Source organism: Typopeltis vanoorti, chromosome 20, assembly GCF_054136105.1.
Source record: "Typopeltis vanoorti isolate ZY-2024b chromosome 20, IOZ_Tvanoo_1.0, whole genome shotgun sequence".
Taxonomy (NCBI): Eukaryota; Metazoa; Arthropoda; class Arachnida; order Uropygi; family Thelyphonidae; genus Typopeltis; species Typopeltis vanoorti.
In genome coordinates this window covers 65,989,888-66,007,564 of record NC_143568.1, presented here as the reverse complement: position 1 = coordinate 66,007,564, position 17,677 = coordinate 65,989,888, and the positions used below count along the sequence as shown (strand labels likewise).

General features: G+C 34.4%; 1 protein-coding gene across 6 annotated transcripts in view; it reads left to right on the top strand.

Annotated features, from left to right (window-relative positions):
• Pka-C1 (Protein kinase, cAMP-dependent, catalytic subunit 1) overlaps window positions 1–17,677 on the top strand; it is a 545,341-nt gene that overhangs the window by 315,571 nt on the left and 212,093 nt on the right. For all 6 annotated transcript variants that reach the window (XM_090410256.1, XM_090410257.1, XM_090410255.1 and 3 more), the window contains 2 exons: window positions 3,824–3,885; window positions 15,634–15,762. In XM_090410256.1, the coding sequence (XP_090266382.1) occupies window positions 3,824–3,885; window positions 15,634–15,762 (191 nt within the window). The remainder of the gene's footprint in view (window positions 1–3,823; window positions 3,886–15,633; window positions 15,763–17,677) is intronic.

Below are 17,677 nucleotides of genomic sequence, written 5' to 3'. Positions count from 1 at the left end.
TGGGAGGTGGCTAAAGGTTGAGAGTGACCTTATGGTCACTCTCACCGATTGGTGGCAACATGGTCATGTTCGTTACAGCCACATTCTCAGTTGCAATTACTAGGTCAAGCACTCTCTGTCCACTACATACTGTCGCAGATAGTTGTCCCTTAATAACCGCATAAAATCCAATTTCTTCCTCCCATGTGTCCTCTCCTCTTTCCAGTCAGTGTTACCATAATTGAAATCGCCCATAATAATTACCCTCCTTCCACTCATTTCTTCTATTTGCCTATGCATACTATCCCCACCATCTATTCCATCACCTGGTCTATAGCAGCACCCAATTGTATATTTTGTTCTGCTAGATTCTATCTTGCACCAAACAGCCTCAAATGTGCTCTTTTCTCTATCCTGCAGTTCAACTTCTATACTCCTTGGCTGCAACTCATCAGCTATCATCAATACCCCCCCCCCCCTTTTTTTATTCTCCCTGTCACTCCTGAACACACTATACCCATCGCATTCAATCCCACTAGCTTTATCATCTGTCATCCATGTTTCACTACCAACAACCTGTGGCCTGGAAGTGCCAACCAAGGCCAAAAACTCCTCCTCCTTGTTCCTAATACTCCTGGCATTAGTGTACATGAATTGCAGAAGCCCATTAGTCCCATCCCTACTTTGATGCCTTATACTAACTATCCCATTCTGATTTGTTGTCCTTCGTACTCGCTCGGGCATATTATACTCATTCATACACTCAACTGCCTCCCTAAAGTCTGCATATCTACTCCCCCCCCCCCCCTTAATAAATCTAGTTTCCCTGAGTCTGTACATCCACTTCCACATCATTCATCAACACTTTTTCAAGCCTCCATATACCAACTCCATTCAAATGTAACCCATCCATCTTATATAAATCCTTTCGCCCATCGAACTCGCTCCACAAATTCCACACCACTCTCCATGCATAACCCACGCATAAAGTCATTGGCAATTATGGCCCTCCTTCTAAACACTTCACTGTCATACCGCGATAAAATGCTCACCGTCCTAACTCTCTCATTCTTCTCTTTTGCTACCTCAAGTAATTCCCTCACATCCTCTCATTTCCATTTTGTCTTCTTTCAAATCATTTGTTCCTGCCACGATTATCTCTTTCACCCTCTGGTTTTGCACTCGAATAGATTTGCTGACGTCCTTTATGTTCGCACCTGGCTGGTACGATTTCGTCAAACTCTCAACAATCACATCTCTTAATAGCAAATCCCCATACAGCACTCGCTCCTTCATTTTATTGACGTTTACAAACATTCTATTATTTTTCGTAACAGACTTTCGCCGTTTATTAGTCGGTACGTTCAGCACACATTTTTCCATTTGCTCCAGTTGCCTTTTTGCTCTATGTATTGCTCTGTTCAAGCGTGCGATTTCACTACTCGCATTTATTTCACCATTTTCATTATCAATCAAATCATCCATTCGCTCTGTATTTCTACCTTCATTTGCACTTTCAACGATGCTCTCACACCTATCTGGCACTACCTCGCAATTCTCTATCACACCGCCATTTTCTACATTCTGATTATCGTTAATGATATCACTCTCGCCACCCAAAACAAGCTTGAGATCCTCATTCTCCTTACACTTTCTGCACATATTAACTCCACTATCACCATCTAACCAGACTCCCACCGCTCTTCGCAAAGCATACATCTCACAGACAGCACATTGCATAAATTCGTTTACATCAACACTCTTAAACAAACATGGCAACCTGGCCGCCATTTTTTTTTTATCGGTGCCATATATATGCTATCTTATCTTAAAAATAATAATTAAAATAACACAGAAAACACACAAAAATTGCACAGACACACCAAGAAACAAAAAGCAAACAATACTACGTAAAATTCTAGTAAAATTGCCAATGTGATAACATAAAATACTACTAATCTTTTCAGGAGCTCTCGACAAGCTGACGATCCTATCAGTGCGACACCTAGTGACCTCCTATGGCATGGGACAGGGACTCATCATACAGGTTCAGGGTTCTTTGGATAATCTTATAAGTGTCCAGAATGTATTTAAACTTCCTTGAGGTGAAGCATTTCTGTGATGTAATGCATTGGATGGTGCTCAATTCTTGTTAGAGAGCTTGGGAATTGGGACAGATGCTCATGTGCTCTATTGAGCAAAGATTTGAAGATGCCTATTTTTTGAGATTGTTGATGTGCTGAATCTTGTTGTATTTAGCAGCCTGTGATAATTGTTGCAAATGAGGCAGAGATCAGGGATTCTACTGATATGCAGTACTTACAGAATGACTTGAATCGTTTGGAACTGTCGGCAAATGATAATGGCTGTTTAAGTGTTAGTAAGCATAAAGGTATTCACTTTGGCATGATGTAATTTTCAACAACATATTATATTGGTGGGATTATGCTTTGAGAAATGAAGCTGAGGATCATGGAGTTATGGTGGATAGGATTTTGAAGTTAAAGGTCACATGGCAAAAAACTGCAAATAGAACTTGGAGGATAATTGCGATGCTGAAATTTACAATGACATGTAAGGATTAGAAAGCTGTTTTGCCTCTTTAAAAGGCAAATGATATGAGAGCACCTGACTATTGTGTGCAAGCATGATCTCCTGGTTTCCAAGGTGATAAAGAAACTGTGGAAAGATCACAAAGAATAGTTACAAAAGATATTAGGATTATGGAATGTACATTGAGAACAGATTGAAGGTATGTGAATTGTAGATCTGATAAACAGGTGAAAGAGAGGTGATAAGATATATGGCCAAAAACTTCTGAAAGGATATTATAAGATATTGGCGGATGAGTTTTATTTGTTATGCAGAATGTGGACAAACGATAAGTGGACTTATCGTTTGTGTAGTTAAGAAAAGGATGAAGCTAGATTTTTCTCTCTCACACAGCAGTGAGCTATTGGTTGGGATAAAAACCTAGCTCTCATCCCTTTCATAACCACACAAATTTAATTTCTATGAATAAACTCCCTTATTATTATTATTATCATCATCATCCTAAGGCCCCATAGAGTCAAAGACTCATCCAGGAAGCCCTTTGTCATACTTACAGCTCGTCACACTGTGCCTTAAACACATTCACATTTCTGCAGACACCCCGCTCTCAGGCACTGCATTCCGATCATTCACAACTCCCCATGCAAAAAAAATGCTAACTCCTTTGCTCACCTCCTTATACAACTTCTAGGGGTGACCTCTTGTTCTCTCCCCCATCTCCAATCATTTTATGAAAAACCTCTTCAACATTAATCCTATAGCAATCCCTTACCAACTTGTAAGTCTCTATCATATCACCAATCTTCCTCCTATAATCTTATTTTTAACACATGGATGGTCTTTTTGAAACAAAAAGAAAACATGTTGAAGTTTATAGCGATAAGTTCTTTTAACAGCTACAAATGTATTGTAACAAACTGTAAAATGTCTGAAACAAAGTGTGTTAAACTTGTTTAGTGCTGTGGTAATATTATTTAGTTATATGTGTGATGCATGCCAAGATTTGAAAAACCGATTGAAAATAAATGAATAAAATACAGAATACATAGTGTTATTATTTGTAAAATGTCAGAGGTGCATGATAATATGAATGCTTGGAAATTATTCTGGCAGATGACACATGGTCATTTGTCAAAGGAAGTTTGTTTTCCTGAAAAGTGCTGTAAAAACTTATGAAGGTTAGTAAAACAGGATTAGGTTGGACTGCCTAAAGAGTATGCATGAATTTTAAATTAAAATATATTTGAAACATTTTCAGAAATGAATTGTAAAGTCTGTATGTTTTCTTTAGTAAGAATATTTCTTGAACAAGCGAAAAAGGAATTTGAAGAGAAGTGGAATAATCCTAGCAAGGTAAGAATTTATATATGAATTTCTAGTTTCCATGTTTAAAATTACATATCAGGGCTTGAAAAATGCATTTTGCTCATCTGTGATGAGTGAGAATGTTTAGTTGATGAGTAAAAAAAAATCAGAAAAGAAGTTTGTCAGTTTTATGTATGTAATGCTGATTCTGTTTCATATTGTAAATCGTTTTTGTATGTTGACTTTACTTACAAGCGTATATTGGGATATGAAAATCAGTGATAACAATCTGTTATCACTGATTTTTTGTCGTAATGGAATATGCCAGTAAGAGGATAGACTACGCATGCATCATTTTGTCTTTAGAGAGTGCTCAGTCATACTGTGAGGTAACCACTTAATTGCCTCATGCCAGTCTAGCGTAGATATGCAGCAGACAACAGTAATTAGCTTATTTCTTACCCAGTGATGGAATGTAGCAGTTATGAAGATGAAGAAGTTGAATTCTGTAACATGGTGTCCTGTAGGGTCCCACTGTATAAATGATAGAATCCTGCTATAGGATCCTATCATTTATACAGTAATGTTGGGAGACTTTAATGCATGACTGGGAAAAAATAAAAATGATCTTGTAAATTGTATAGAAAAAATAGCATAGGAGAACTAAATGAAAGAGGAAATATGATGCTATACTTTATGATGAGGAACTAGTTGAATGTTATGAATACATTTTACAAAAAAGACCAAATTGAGAATGGACATGGATTAGTTCAAGTTGTTGTTATTATTATTATATGACACCTCCAAGGAGTCCAAGGACTCATCAAAGGCGGGACCTACTCTCCAACTCTCCGTCTCCACCATTCAATCCACCAACACCATCTACCACCAATCACCACCACTAGTATTTTCACAGACATTCACAAACATCCATGCCCATGGCGGGATTCGAACCTCTGAGCCTTTTGGCTGGAGAGCGGATACTTGGCCAACCAGGCTGACAAATGGATAAACAAAAAAATGAAATAGATTATATTTTATCATCTCATGTAAGAATATTTAAAGACATCAATCAAATAGGCATAGGAAGTAATCACAGAATAATAAGAGAGAAAATAAAAATGGAAGAAAAAAAAAACAGGATGAAACAAAATGTCAAGATAAATAATGATACATTAGTTGCCAACAAAAAATTATACCAAGAAGAAATTGCAAAAAAATTACTCGAAGAAATAATATGAATGAAAACAAATCTACAAATGGATATATACAGGAAATCTAAATCTTATTATCATGGTAAGTGTACATAAGATTGCAAAAGATAAAAAGTTTAACCCGTTAACATACAAAGACGCGACGTCTTTTGTTTATTGCACCAAAATTGATTTTGACGTATCGCAGACGTTTACAAAGTTCGCATCAATTTCAAATGAATTTAGAATTAAAAAATAATTTATATGTCAAAGGGTTAAAAATAAAACCTCTCAGAGAAAACAAATGTGTTGGAGAAAAGAAGACAGCTAATTGGAGAAGGAAAAGGAAATACAATAGCACTTAAAGAAATAAAACATTTAGAAAAAAAACATTAAAAAAAATAAAAGAGAAGATAAAATGATACAAGAAACAATATATAACAAAAAATATGACAGTACTATGAAAATGTCACATTAGGAAAAAAGAAATAGTAATATTAGAAGATGAAAATGGACAAGATATCAAAGATTAAAAAAAAGCATAGTAGAAAGGGTTAGACAATACTTTTCTGAATTGTATAATACCACAAGTACTGTTGAACACATTATTATATTGAAGCCAGAAGAACACAAAGAAGAAAGTATTCCACAAGCAAAAAGATATGAAAAAATAATAAAATGCCAGGAGAAGATGGAATTACAATGGACATGATAAAATCAACAGAAAAACTAAAAAATCTGTTTAATAAATGCCTAAAAAAGAAAAATGTACTAAACAGAACAATGCTATGATGATATCTTGTTCACAAAGGGTAATAAGAAAGAAGATTACACACCTATAAACTTGCTGCCACAAGTATTAAACTATTCATAAGAATAATAACAAAGAGAATCGCAAGATTATTGGATGAAGCCTAATGAACAAGCTCTATTCAGAAAGGGGTTTTGCACAACTGACTATATGCAGACATTGACTCAGCTAAGAGAAAATACAGAGAATACGTTGAGTAAGCCAGAATTATATATAGGTAATAAACAAAATATATAAAAAAGCAACTGCTAGTATCCTTATAAATGAACACAGCAGTCCATTCCAAATAAATAAAGGAGTAAACAAGGAGATACTATTTCATCCAAATTATTCAATGACAAAGGAATTAATATTAACGGTAAAAAACTAAATCATTTATGGTATGCTGATGATATTGTAGTAATAGCAAGTAACAAAAGAGAACTAAAAGAAATTATGAATGAATTAAACACAGTATCAAATAAAGTAGGATTATATATAAACTATGGAAAAACTAAAATAATGACAAATATCGAAAGAAACCAGATAACAGAAGAACAAATAGCAATAGATAATAACAAAATAGAGCAAGTACAACATCACAAAGAGTATGTATACCTTGGTAGAACGTTTACATTAGGAAAAAGAAGCATTTATCAAGAAATAAAAAGGAGAATTCAGCTAGGCTTGGATGGCTTTTGGCAAGCTGAACAAAATTCCAGTGTAGTAAAATAAAACCAGAAAATAGAGCTAAACGTTTTGACTAATGCATCATCCTAATTATTACATATGGATCAGAGACATGGCTAATAACCAGACAAATACAGTAAACTCCCTTTTTTACATTCCCGCAATTTGTTTTCCTGCCATTTACGTCATTTTCCGTTGGTCCCGTCTTAAGCCCTATTCTTACGATATATTATTTTCCTGCCATTAATAACTTGATGTGGACATTATTTCTTGTGATTTGCGTTTTTTTCTTGGGTGGCAATACTGATTTTCGAATCGATTTCTGCAGATATCTGCGCATTTCTGTTCCCAGATGGCATTACTTTCGGCTGTACTTTCGTTTCCGCCATCACGGTGACTTGCACGCTTGCAGTAGTGATGAGCGATACCGTGAATTTATAATCACAGTACGAATTGATATTGCAGAATTTCTGCTACGTAATTTAGCCTGTGAAAGTCGCTTTCAAGTTGCGGTGGTGGATTATCCATGTTAGGAACATGGAGAGAAAGACAGAAAATGTATTTCGGTAGAAGAAAAGATGGCAATTCTGCAATGTGTAGATTGGCATGTCGGAACACGTATGCATTTAGCAAAAGATCTTGGACTCTCCGTGTCCACTTTGAACACGATAGTAAAAAACAGGTCAAGCATTGAACTCAATATAAAGCAATCTGGTGCTATGTCAAGAAAAAAAAAAAAAACGAAAAGCAGAAACGATCAACAATTAAAGATTTTTTTAAATAGATAAATGTAAGTAATTGTAAATTCATTTATTTTCAGTTATTAAATTTTGTAATCTAGTATGTAAACTCACATACTAGCAGTAAGTCATCTTTTAGCCTTTTTTTAATGTTTTTTTACATTTCCTGCTATTTACACTTTTTCCATCAGACCCCTGAAAAGTGTAAAAAAGGATTTTACTGTATTGGAAAAAATAGGAAAACTGAATGCAGAATGGAGCGAGAGCCATGCTAAACATCAAATAAGGAATAAAGATATAAGAAAAAAAATGTTAGGCATTGGGGAAGAGATTTTAAAATTAAAATGGAGATAGGTAGGACATATTGCCACAGATGAACAGTGAGAGATGGACAAAGACAACCACCCAATGGCATTTATGCCATTGGGTGGTTGTCTGTTGACGAATGTCGAATTGAAGACGAATGTCTTTACAACCAGAGAGAAGATGGAAGGATGATCTAATGGAGATAGCTGGAGAATGTTGACATTCAACAAAGAAAGATAGAGGCAAATGCCTATAACCATAAATTATTATAAAAAGGGCTAGAAGAAAAATATGGAATATACAAAATTTGGCCATTCATAGTGGATATTATTAAAACTAAGAAAATTAACTTTTTTTTTTACATCATTGCTAACTTCCCATCAACAATTTTCTGCCAGATTAGCTTGTTAGCTGTCAACATTCTAATATTATCAGATCATATATATTTTTGTTTTCTAAGGCATTTTTTACTGTATCAATCCACCCACATCTTGGTCTTCCTCTGGGTCTTTTTCCTACCATCCTGGCAAAGAACACTTGTTTAGTTATTCTTTTCTCTCCCATTTTGTTTAAGTGGCCATACCACCTGAGATCAGCTCTTTTAACACACTCCTGAATGATAATGATTTCAAGTTTTTTCCTTTGTTTATTCTGACCTAAATGTTTTTTTGATTGTTTCTGAGTTTTTTATTGTGGCATATGACATCACTGGCCCTGTCCACTTGACAATGTTTTGGAGCCAATCAGAATTCAGAAATACAGTTTCTGAATTCTAATGTAGTTATATGTGTAGATTAAGTGCTTTATTTTGAGAGTTTTTTGTAAAAGTGATTCAAGACATAAGTGTCAGAAGTTAAAAATACTGTTATTAATTGAAAAAATGATCTAGTATTCATATAAAATATGAATATTTCCTCACAGGCATATTTGCTTTAACACTAGTAATTCAATATAAAAATATACTATATTATTAACTAAAGCTTATAAATTGATCGCATTTGGGATCAATTTATAAGCTTATAAATTAAACACATGATTGTGATATATATTAGGTGACTATAGTAGAGTACACTAAAGCTAACATCTGACAAGTGAGATATTTGCCTTATTGGTGAGTCAAAGTTTTTCAAGCCCTGTGTATATACATTCTAATGATAATCCAGGTGAGAATGTTTCAGGGAGAAATATACAAGTATTCATGATGAAAACACTTACAGCTAGCATAGTAAGGTTGTTGACCTACCGTGTTAATAAAATTAAATAATTCAGAAAATTAAATAATTTAATTTGGTTATTTACCACTCATCATGGGTTCCAAAATATATGATGCTCTTGATAGTGACTTGCAATCTGGCCTATCAAATCAAGCGATGAAGCCTATCAAAATTTATGGATTTCATCAACAGCCAGCATCCAAGGATCTAATTAAAGCTTTGACAGGGAGACTACCATCAGCAAGTTGCTATTCTGAAAACTGTAATTGTATGGCTTCTCTGCCACTCCTTTCCTCTTATCTTTGAAACAGTCTTACTCTAATATTTTCTTAGGATAATACCACCACCACCATGTCTCTTTCTGCAGTTTCCTTCCTTCCTTGTTTCCGACCTCTAATCTACACATGGTAGGTATTAATGTATTTGTAGGTTCTGCAAGTGATGTGTATGTGAAGGATTTTTATGTGAGGTGGCAATTAATAAAAAGAAGTGCAATTAAGTAATAAAATGGAAACATAACTCACTAAATGCAGAAACAAAATGTTTGGTAAATGATAATACTGAAGAAAAAAGATCAGTATACTCAGAAAAATGTCCTTAATTACGAATCTTATAATCAGAAAAAAACAACAAATTGAAGTAAATACATACAGGCACTTTTTCTTAGGTTAATAAAACTGTTATGAAAAAGTGTCAAATTTCAAACAGGTAATTTTTGTGTTGCCATTGTTGTTGATGGTTTGGGTCTAGTATTACAAGTAAGTTACGATTTCTGGTCCATATTTACAACTGCATTTTGGACAAATCATCAGAAACTTAAGGTTGTTCCACTTTTAGCTTGTTATCCTAATAATTAATAAGCCCTTCTACTCTTGCATTTATTTGAGATTTTACATAGTTCAAGCTTGTTCTCATCCTTGTTTTACTAGAAATAAGTAGGGTGGTTTTTCTCTAATATTTATCCACTGCTAGCTGTATATGTTGTTTATGGTCTCTGCCATTAGTTTTTTCTTAAGTGCCTTGCCTACCAGAAACTTAAACCGAATAGAAAATAAAGAAACTTATTATGAGAAATAAAAACTGGAAGTAGAGAACATTTAGAGTGGTTAATAAATTGGAATGACAATATTCAATCAAAAAATCTGGTAGTAGTTTTCTAAGTTAAGGATATTTTTTTCTGACTTTCTATTTTGTTTTTTAAATTGGGAAATAGGTCTGTACTCCCTGCTTTTATAATTTTGACCTTTATTGTGAGCAGCTCATTCTTTTTTAAGAATGCCTATCCTGAAATTACCTGCTTTCTGAATTTGTGTAAACACACCGTTATGGCGACTACAGTTATGCATCATGGACTTAAATGGTTTCCATGTTGGCCACCGATGACATGGAATAGTACCCTGATTTGAAGCCATAAGCATGCAATCATTACCTAAGAGTTCCAATAATGTTTACTTCTTGAAATAATATGGGATAGTCATGATACCACAGCTAAAGAAAAACTTTTTATCTATTTATTTTCTTTTTTTAAAGAAAATTAACTTGCTCTGATCTAGAAAGGAATGTTTGTGCTTTCATCAGTTAGAAAATAGCATAATTACCTATTGTTAACTTTAAAGGTGTATTCTTCACCTCAGAACTAATGCTGAGTACCCAGTAGTCATGGGTACCTTGCATTTCTAAGATCCAGCCCTTTGTAATTACAGCATGAATAGCAACAACATGCAAAGCAGATAGACATGATTTAATGAATTTGCGATTGTAAACAATGAGAATCCCATGCAAGACATGTCCGGAGTTACGTCAGTGTTTCTGTCACATGTTGATGTTTTTCAATCAAGGAAAAATTGGCTGATATGCACTTTTATTGAATGTACCTACAAACTCATTGGCTTTATCAAAAGCCTCATTCATTAGATTCCACACTCTTGAACATATACTTGTTTTCATCACCACTTTTGTAAGAATGGCATAGTTTCTGTACCACAAAATAAGGTGTGTGTGTGTGTGTAGGGGAGATGAAAAATTGAGGTTACTGGAAACTGTAGAAAACATGCTGTGTCTGGTGGCGTTGAATTGAATCCAGACCACCACCACCACAGTGCCTTGCCATCATGTTTGCATTATGATGCAACTTGTGGCCTTTCCTAAGCCAGGGAGGGATCATAATACCCAAATAACTACCATTCAATTGCTCTGACTGGTTTTGCTTGTGCAAGTTTCTGGAAAAAAATGGTTAACTCTTGTCTTTTCTGGTTTCTGGAGAGACACAATTTTTTTTCAGAACCCAATCTGGCTTCCGAAAATATCATTCTACTACTGATCATCTAGTCTGGTTGAAGGCATCCATTAGAGATGCCTTTCTAAAATGAGAGCATCTAATATTGGTTTCTTTGATATGGAGAAAAAGCATATGGTACTACTTTGAGATTTGGATTACTGAAAGACCTAAATTATTTTGGTCTTAAAGAGAATTTCCCTCTTTTATCAAAAACTTTTTACCTAAACAAATCTTTGAAGTCAGAGTGGAAACTGCTCTTTCCCAACCATATAATCAACAGGAGGGAGTCTGACAAGACTCAATTTTAAGTGTCATGCATTTTACAATCAAGGTCAACTCAATAACAGAATAGAACAACTTCCCCCAACAGTAAGTAATGCATACGACTTCACTGTCTTCTGTTATTCTTGTAATACGAAGCTCATAGACACCTGAAGCAAGCCTTGGACCATCTCTCAAAATGGGCACTTTCAAATGGGTTCAGATTTTTACAGCAGTCTTCATCCTGATCCAAAACTCGGACTAGGACAAATATTAATCCCAGTTGCACTAGAAGCCAAGTTCTTTTGACAGCAAACTTTGCTTTCTCCATCACGGACGTCAGTTACAAGACAAGTGCTGTAAAGCAGTGAACATTTTGTGTACCCTATCTTCTACCTTTTGGGGTACTGGCAGATGTTCTTTGCTATGTTTATACAAGGTATCGATAAGATCAAAACTTTACTATAGGTCCTAGTCTATGGTTCTGCCAGGGAGAGTATGGTGATAGCCAGACCATATTCACCAACAAGCTATCAGAATTACAGCTGGAGTATTTCACTCATTACCTATTCCTAGTCTGTACATAGAATCAAATGAACCACCTTTGTCGCTTCCACATCAACATGTACTACTGTTGCATCCCTTCAGTTCATATAGACAAATGATGTTCAAATTTTTCATTATTCAGGACATACCATTGCAAATAACAAAAACCTTATCAGAACCATTCTCCATTAACTATCTAATGGTAATGCGATAGTTAATGGAGAAATGATTGAGAGAATAACTGACAGCTGTCCTGTTTCCACTGGAGTTCTTCAGGGGGCTTTTCTCATACCATACTCTCTGTTATCCTTGTCTATATTTTCAGACACACTGGAAATAACTCATGAATATTCAAAATTTAAAACCACATAAGCAATCTTTACTTGATGGATATGCTAATTGGCATTTAGACTGCCCAAATCCTCTAGATCACGGATTCTCAACCTATGGTATGTGTACCACTGGTGGTACGTGAGCCACTGCTTTACTGGTACATCTACTATTTTAATTAAATATAGTGGTATGCCACTGGAAAAGGTTGAGAACCCCTGTTCTAGATAATCCGGGTAAAAATGCAGCATTAATTAGGTAAATGGTCAGCAGCAATCAAATTAAAGTGTTAAAAAAATTTATAAAAAAAAAAACACATTCAACCAAATCACTATACTCTTGAAGATTTTTATTACCTTGCTTCATATATTGATACTCTGACATAATGAAAACAAAGCAGAGTTCTTTAATTTCACAAAAGCCTAACTGATATCTGGAAATCTTTCATCACCACAAACACCAGTATGTGTTTTCACCAAACTGTCGGTTAAGCAGTATATTATGTTCCCATCACTGCTTAATACACAATTAATATCAACATTCCTTTGTTTATTATTCGTGTATTATTATTATATATGGGAATGAAGATCACTAATGAAAACAGTTCAGAAAAATCAACTGAGGTGATTAGAACATCAACTTACCCCCCCCCCCCCCCGATGGTCAGTATGCTTGGTATTTCTCTTTGTCTGCCTCTATCTTTTGGTTTGTAGATAGCAAGAGTTATGAAAAGCAGTTATAACAACATATACAAAAGTTCTTTTTAGAAGATGAGACTCATGCACCAACATATATTTAATAGACTTTATCTCCAAGAGTAATTATATCCATATTTCTGTATATACTTCCCTATTCATACCTGCAAGCTATAACTGATTAACCATTCTTAATTTTTGATATTGTTGATTTTAACAAACCTGCAGTGATGTTGTTTTTAAACACCCCCCCCCCTGAGATCTGGGTCATTGAAAAACCATAGCATAGCAAAAGTCATGCTCCCTCTCCCAATAGGGTGTCAGATTCTGTCTGTATTCTGAACCGTGACCTGACCTAATATCTTTAAATAACAGATCTCTATGGAAATGGTTTCACCCTTGTAAAATAGGAGTTTTGTGCCCTTTTCACTGTTATGGAACTGTTGAGACTCAGACTCCTGGTTCCAAGCCATTACCAAATTTTTTGCATATTTAATACACATGATATTGATATTCTGTCTGCTGTCACTACCTAAACATTTTGCACTATCTTTAGAATCTCCTACTCATCCATCACTGTTCTCATCTCTTTCCTTCCCTACATTAGGTATGATATTGTTTCTGCCTGTATTTAGATCAGAAGCTTAGAGTGAAACAGCACTAAGAAAGGATTAAAAATGTTATTTAATTCTTCCAGTATTCCATCTCAGTTACTGAGACATTGTCAGGGATTACAATATGAGACTTGTAACTTACAGACAAAGGCAACATAGTACCAAGTGAAACTGTTGTCTCTGTTTGCATGTTACAAGTGTCATATTGTAATCCCTGACGATGTCTCAGTAACTGAGATGGAATATTGGAAGAATTAAATAACATTTTTAATCCTTTCTTAGTGCTGTTTCACTCCATTAAGCCTCTAACATTAATAAAAGATATACTTCTGCATAATCATACAATATTTATAGCTATCATTTTCCTGTCAACTGTGTCTACTAAAGTTAATTTCCTTTTTATGCAGTTTTTGGCATTGTGGTTTTGATCATTCATTTTAATTTCTGCACTGTTGAATTTCTTTGTTAGTTTTCATTTCATTCTTCAGGTGGCTGGTTAAATTTGTCATACTTTTCTCAAGGTCCACATCTACTCTTTTATTGCTCAACTATCAGCAAAGTAGCATACATTTATGGACATATACTCTCATGCTATCACTAGATCCAACACTAAAATTGACTGCCCCTTCTTCTATGACAGTCTGAGATAGTAACAGAATTACCATTAAGTCCATCTGTATGCTCTTTCTTAAGTTTTCTTTCTTCACTTTATAGGTGAAGCATCACCTATAAAGTGAAGAAATTTCTTTGTCCTTTATATGTGATGCTTCATAATGATGACCTGTTTTATACTGACTGAATTAACCTGCCAAAAAATTCCTATTCATCTTTCTTTGCATCTAGCATCTATAACAGCTATCAGTAGATACAGAATGGTTCAGATGTAACACCCTTTTTATTTCTATTTATTTTACAAATTCTTGATATTTTTTTCCTCATAAATTTTTAATGATTTCCTTTATTACAGAAACTCAGATACTGTCATCTAATGTTGAATATGTTCCTTTATATAGCAGAATGTTTATATACAAAAAACGCTTAAAAGAATTTCTAAAATAAATGAAAATAAAAAAAAAAGGACATTAATTTTGGACCACCCTGTTTTTCTTCCAAGTTACCCAAATGTATTCCACTATCTCCACCTCTATTTTCTCCTTCCCATTATCTCTGTATTATCTGCCATTAGTGAGACACCATGGATGTTCCATGAGAACATCCATGGTATCTCACTAATGCCAAATAGGCATTGACCAGTTCATAAACACTTTCTTATTGATATGTTTAGTATTAGTGAACAAACAAGACAGTGACTGCTTAGCAGGTATTACTGTATCTTATGCATCATTTGTTCAAATCCATAACATGCAATGTCTCAGGCATCTCTGTTCCCAGTATTGCAGTTGTATCTACTTACATAGGATGTATCTGACTTCACCCCCCCACACACACAGTCATCTTTCTGATTCTTCCTCACTTATGTATGTGCATAAGTTATTGACATTCTATCTTAGAAAACATGCCTCATCATATTGCCTCACTCAATACTGAATTTCAATATTGATCCATTAGCTATACATTCTTTTGTCATCAGAATCTGGTTTGCACATTGATTGTTCATTAAAGTGGCATCCATTTGTAGAAAATTTACAATTTTTGATGTCATCCCTAGATCTGACATTTTGAAATGTTGACATTATCCCCCCCCCCCCATATGTGATTTAAAGTAATGTCAGTAATTATTGCTGCTTTTGTAGTTCTTTTCATGCCATCGTGCTGTACCAATGGACTCAAATTTTTAAATTTCTATCTCATTTAAGTTATCCCACCCAGAATAGTTTCATTTCTACATTCTCATAGTATCAGAGGCATCATGGGTTATGTTTTATGGAATGATGTGATGATGATGACAGTGATGACAGCAACAATAAAATGTTCCTTATGCCTAGCTTTAGTGGTTCAACTGATAAATGAGAGTTCAGTAAAAACGGTATCCACTGTTGTTAGTAAAGTTTCTATAAATAAGCTAATAGTTTACTGAGCTTATAGATGTTGGTCTTAAACTTTTTTTTTTTCATGTTAAGGATATCCATAAACTAAAGATGATTTTTATAATAAAACTTCTAATTAAAATTTTTACAGAATACAGCCGGCCTTGATGATTTTGAAAGGATAAAAACACTGGGAACTGGGTCCTTTGGTAGAGTTATGCTTGTTCAGTATAAGACAACGAAAGACTACTATGCTATGAAGATTCTTGACAAACAGAAGGTTTGTACTGACTTTTGTAGTTATTATTTAATATTAAAATCTTTAAAATGGATGTTGCATTAGAGCCAACAAGATGTATAGGAAGTATCTGGTCTTCCACTTCCAGTACTGACAACCAGTGTTTCTTTCTCCACCTTTAACTTACATCCACTATCTGAATGCTGCTACTTCTTTTATCAAGTTTCACATAAAATTTTTATATCACATTTTAGCATGTTTTAATTATAATAAATATAAAACAGAAAATATATATTTCTATTCCCACTGAAAATGAGATTTTCTAAAAAAGCTCGCTCACACATACATACACAGTGGAGTGTAATAATGGCCATTATCAAATTGAATTGTTGAACGGCAAGTTGATGTATATCTTTATTCATGTGTCTGCCATTCTCATTTTTAAATACCCTTTGTAATCAAATTCAGTGCCTGCTTAATTTGAGTAAATTTTAATTCTCATATGTTTCACTTATGAAATGACTTTTCATTTATCTTGATTATTGGGGACCTCCAGTAGCAGTTTCCATGTTACTTCCACATCTGGATTGGGCTTCTGACCCCCCCCCCCCCCAATACATATACAGTAAGTCCTTGACTATGTAGATTCAAATTATGCAGATTTGTGGTTGCAGTACTTTGACTTTAACTAAAAAAGCATCTATCAGGTGCCACTTCAGGCATAATAGGTGGCTCTCCTCGTAAGCTGATGTACACCTGATGGTGTTATTGCTATTTTACTTGTTTCTGCCTTGAGTGTTTTGTTAGTAAACCTATGTGGTACTAATTGAAAAAAATATGAACTCTAAATATGTCTAAGAAACATAAGTGATGAGAATAGATACAGCATATGTATTCTCATAAGAATTCTGATAAGAAGCGGTGCATTATAACTGTGGAAACTGAGATAGAAATTCTTAAACTGCATGAAAACGTACTGTCACAGACATATGTGCTTACGAATGAATGAATTAGCTGTTATAAATATAAAGCTTTCATTATGCAGATCTTGAAAAATTCAGTCCCAATGCAATCCCTAATCACTTCAAAGAAAGAGGCGTGTTAATAGAATAAATGAAAAAAATTATTGATGATTTGGATTGAACAGATGCACTGAAAGGCAATAAGTCTTATGCTTATACAATAGAAAATTCAGTATGCCATTGCACATTATAAACTGATTAATGATAAGAAAAACAAAGAGCTCCAGTAGTACAAACTCTTCATATGTACTCATACAATATTACATATTCATAATGAATAGGTAATACTGTTTGCATAAGTTTTCATACAGTTGTATGTGTTTTTATATTTATATATTCGATAAGATACTGAATAATCTTTCATTTTCTCAAAGTTTTTTCTTTTCATAAGCGGACTGTTTAATTTTAATTATACTTTTGAAATGAAAATATGTCAGAAATGTATTGTATATAAGTACCATTTGACTTGCACAGAAATCTTTGGAATGAATTAACTGCATAATTTGATGGCTTACTGTATATGCGGTTCATATGGCACCTATCAAAGGTGCCTAATGAACTTTTTGTAGAGACCTGAAACCTATTTTATTTGAGGTCAATCAACAATCAAGTAGTTCCACAGATTGGCTGCTAGAAGATATACTGAACTAACCTAATGGTAACATATCAGGAGGGTTTTTGGTAAACTAGCGAACTCTTCATACATAAATTTCCTACTGAAAATCTTCTCTCTCTCTCTCTCTCTCACTCACACACACACCACATATGGAAAAAACAAGAAAAGAAAGCTTTCACAGAACCTAAAGTAGTGGTGTGGTCTCAACAGATACTGTCTTCCTCAACCAAAGTGAGCCAACTGCCAAGAATTCTGGAGGTTGGCTGCAATTTAAGCTACTTGGCTGACATTATTAGTGGTTTTGTTGCTTCCATTATAT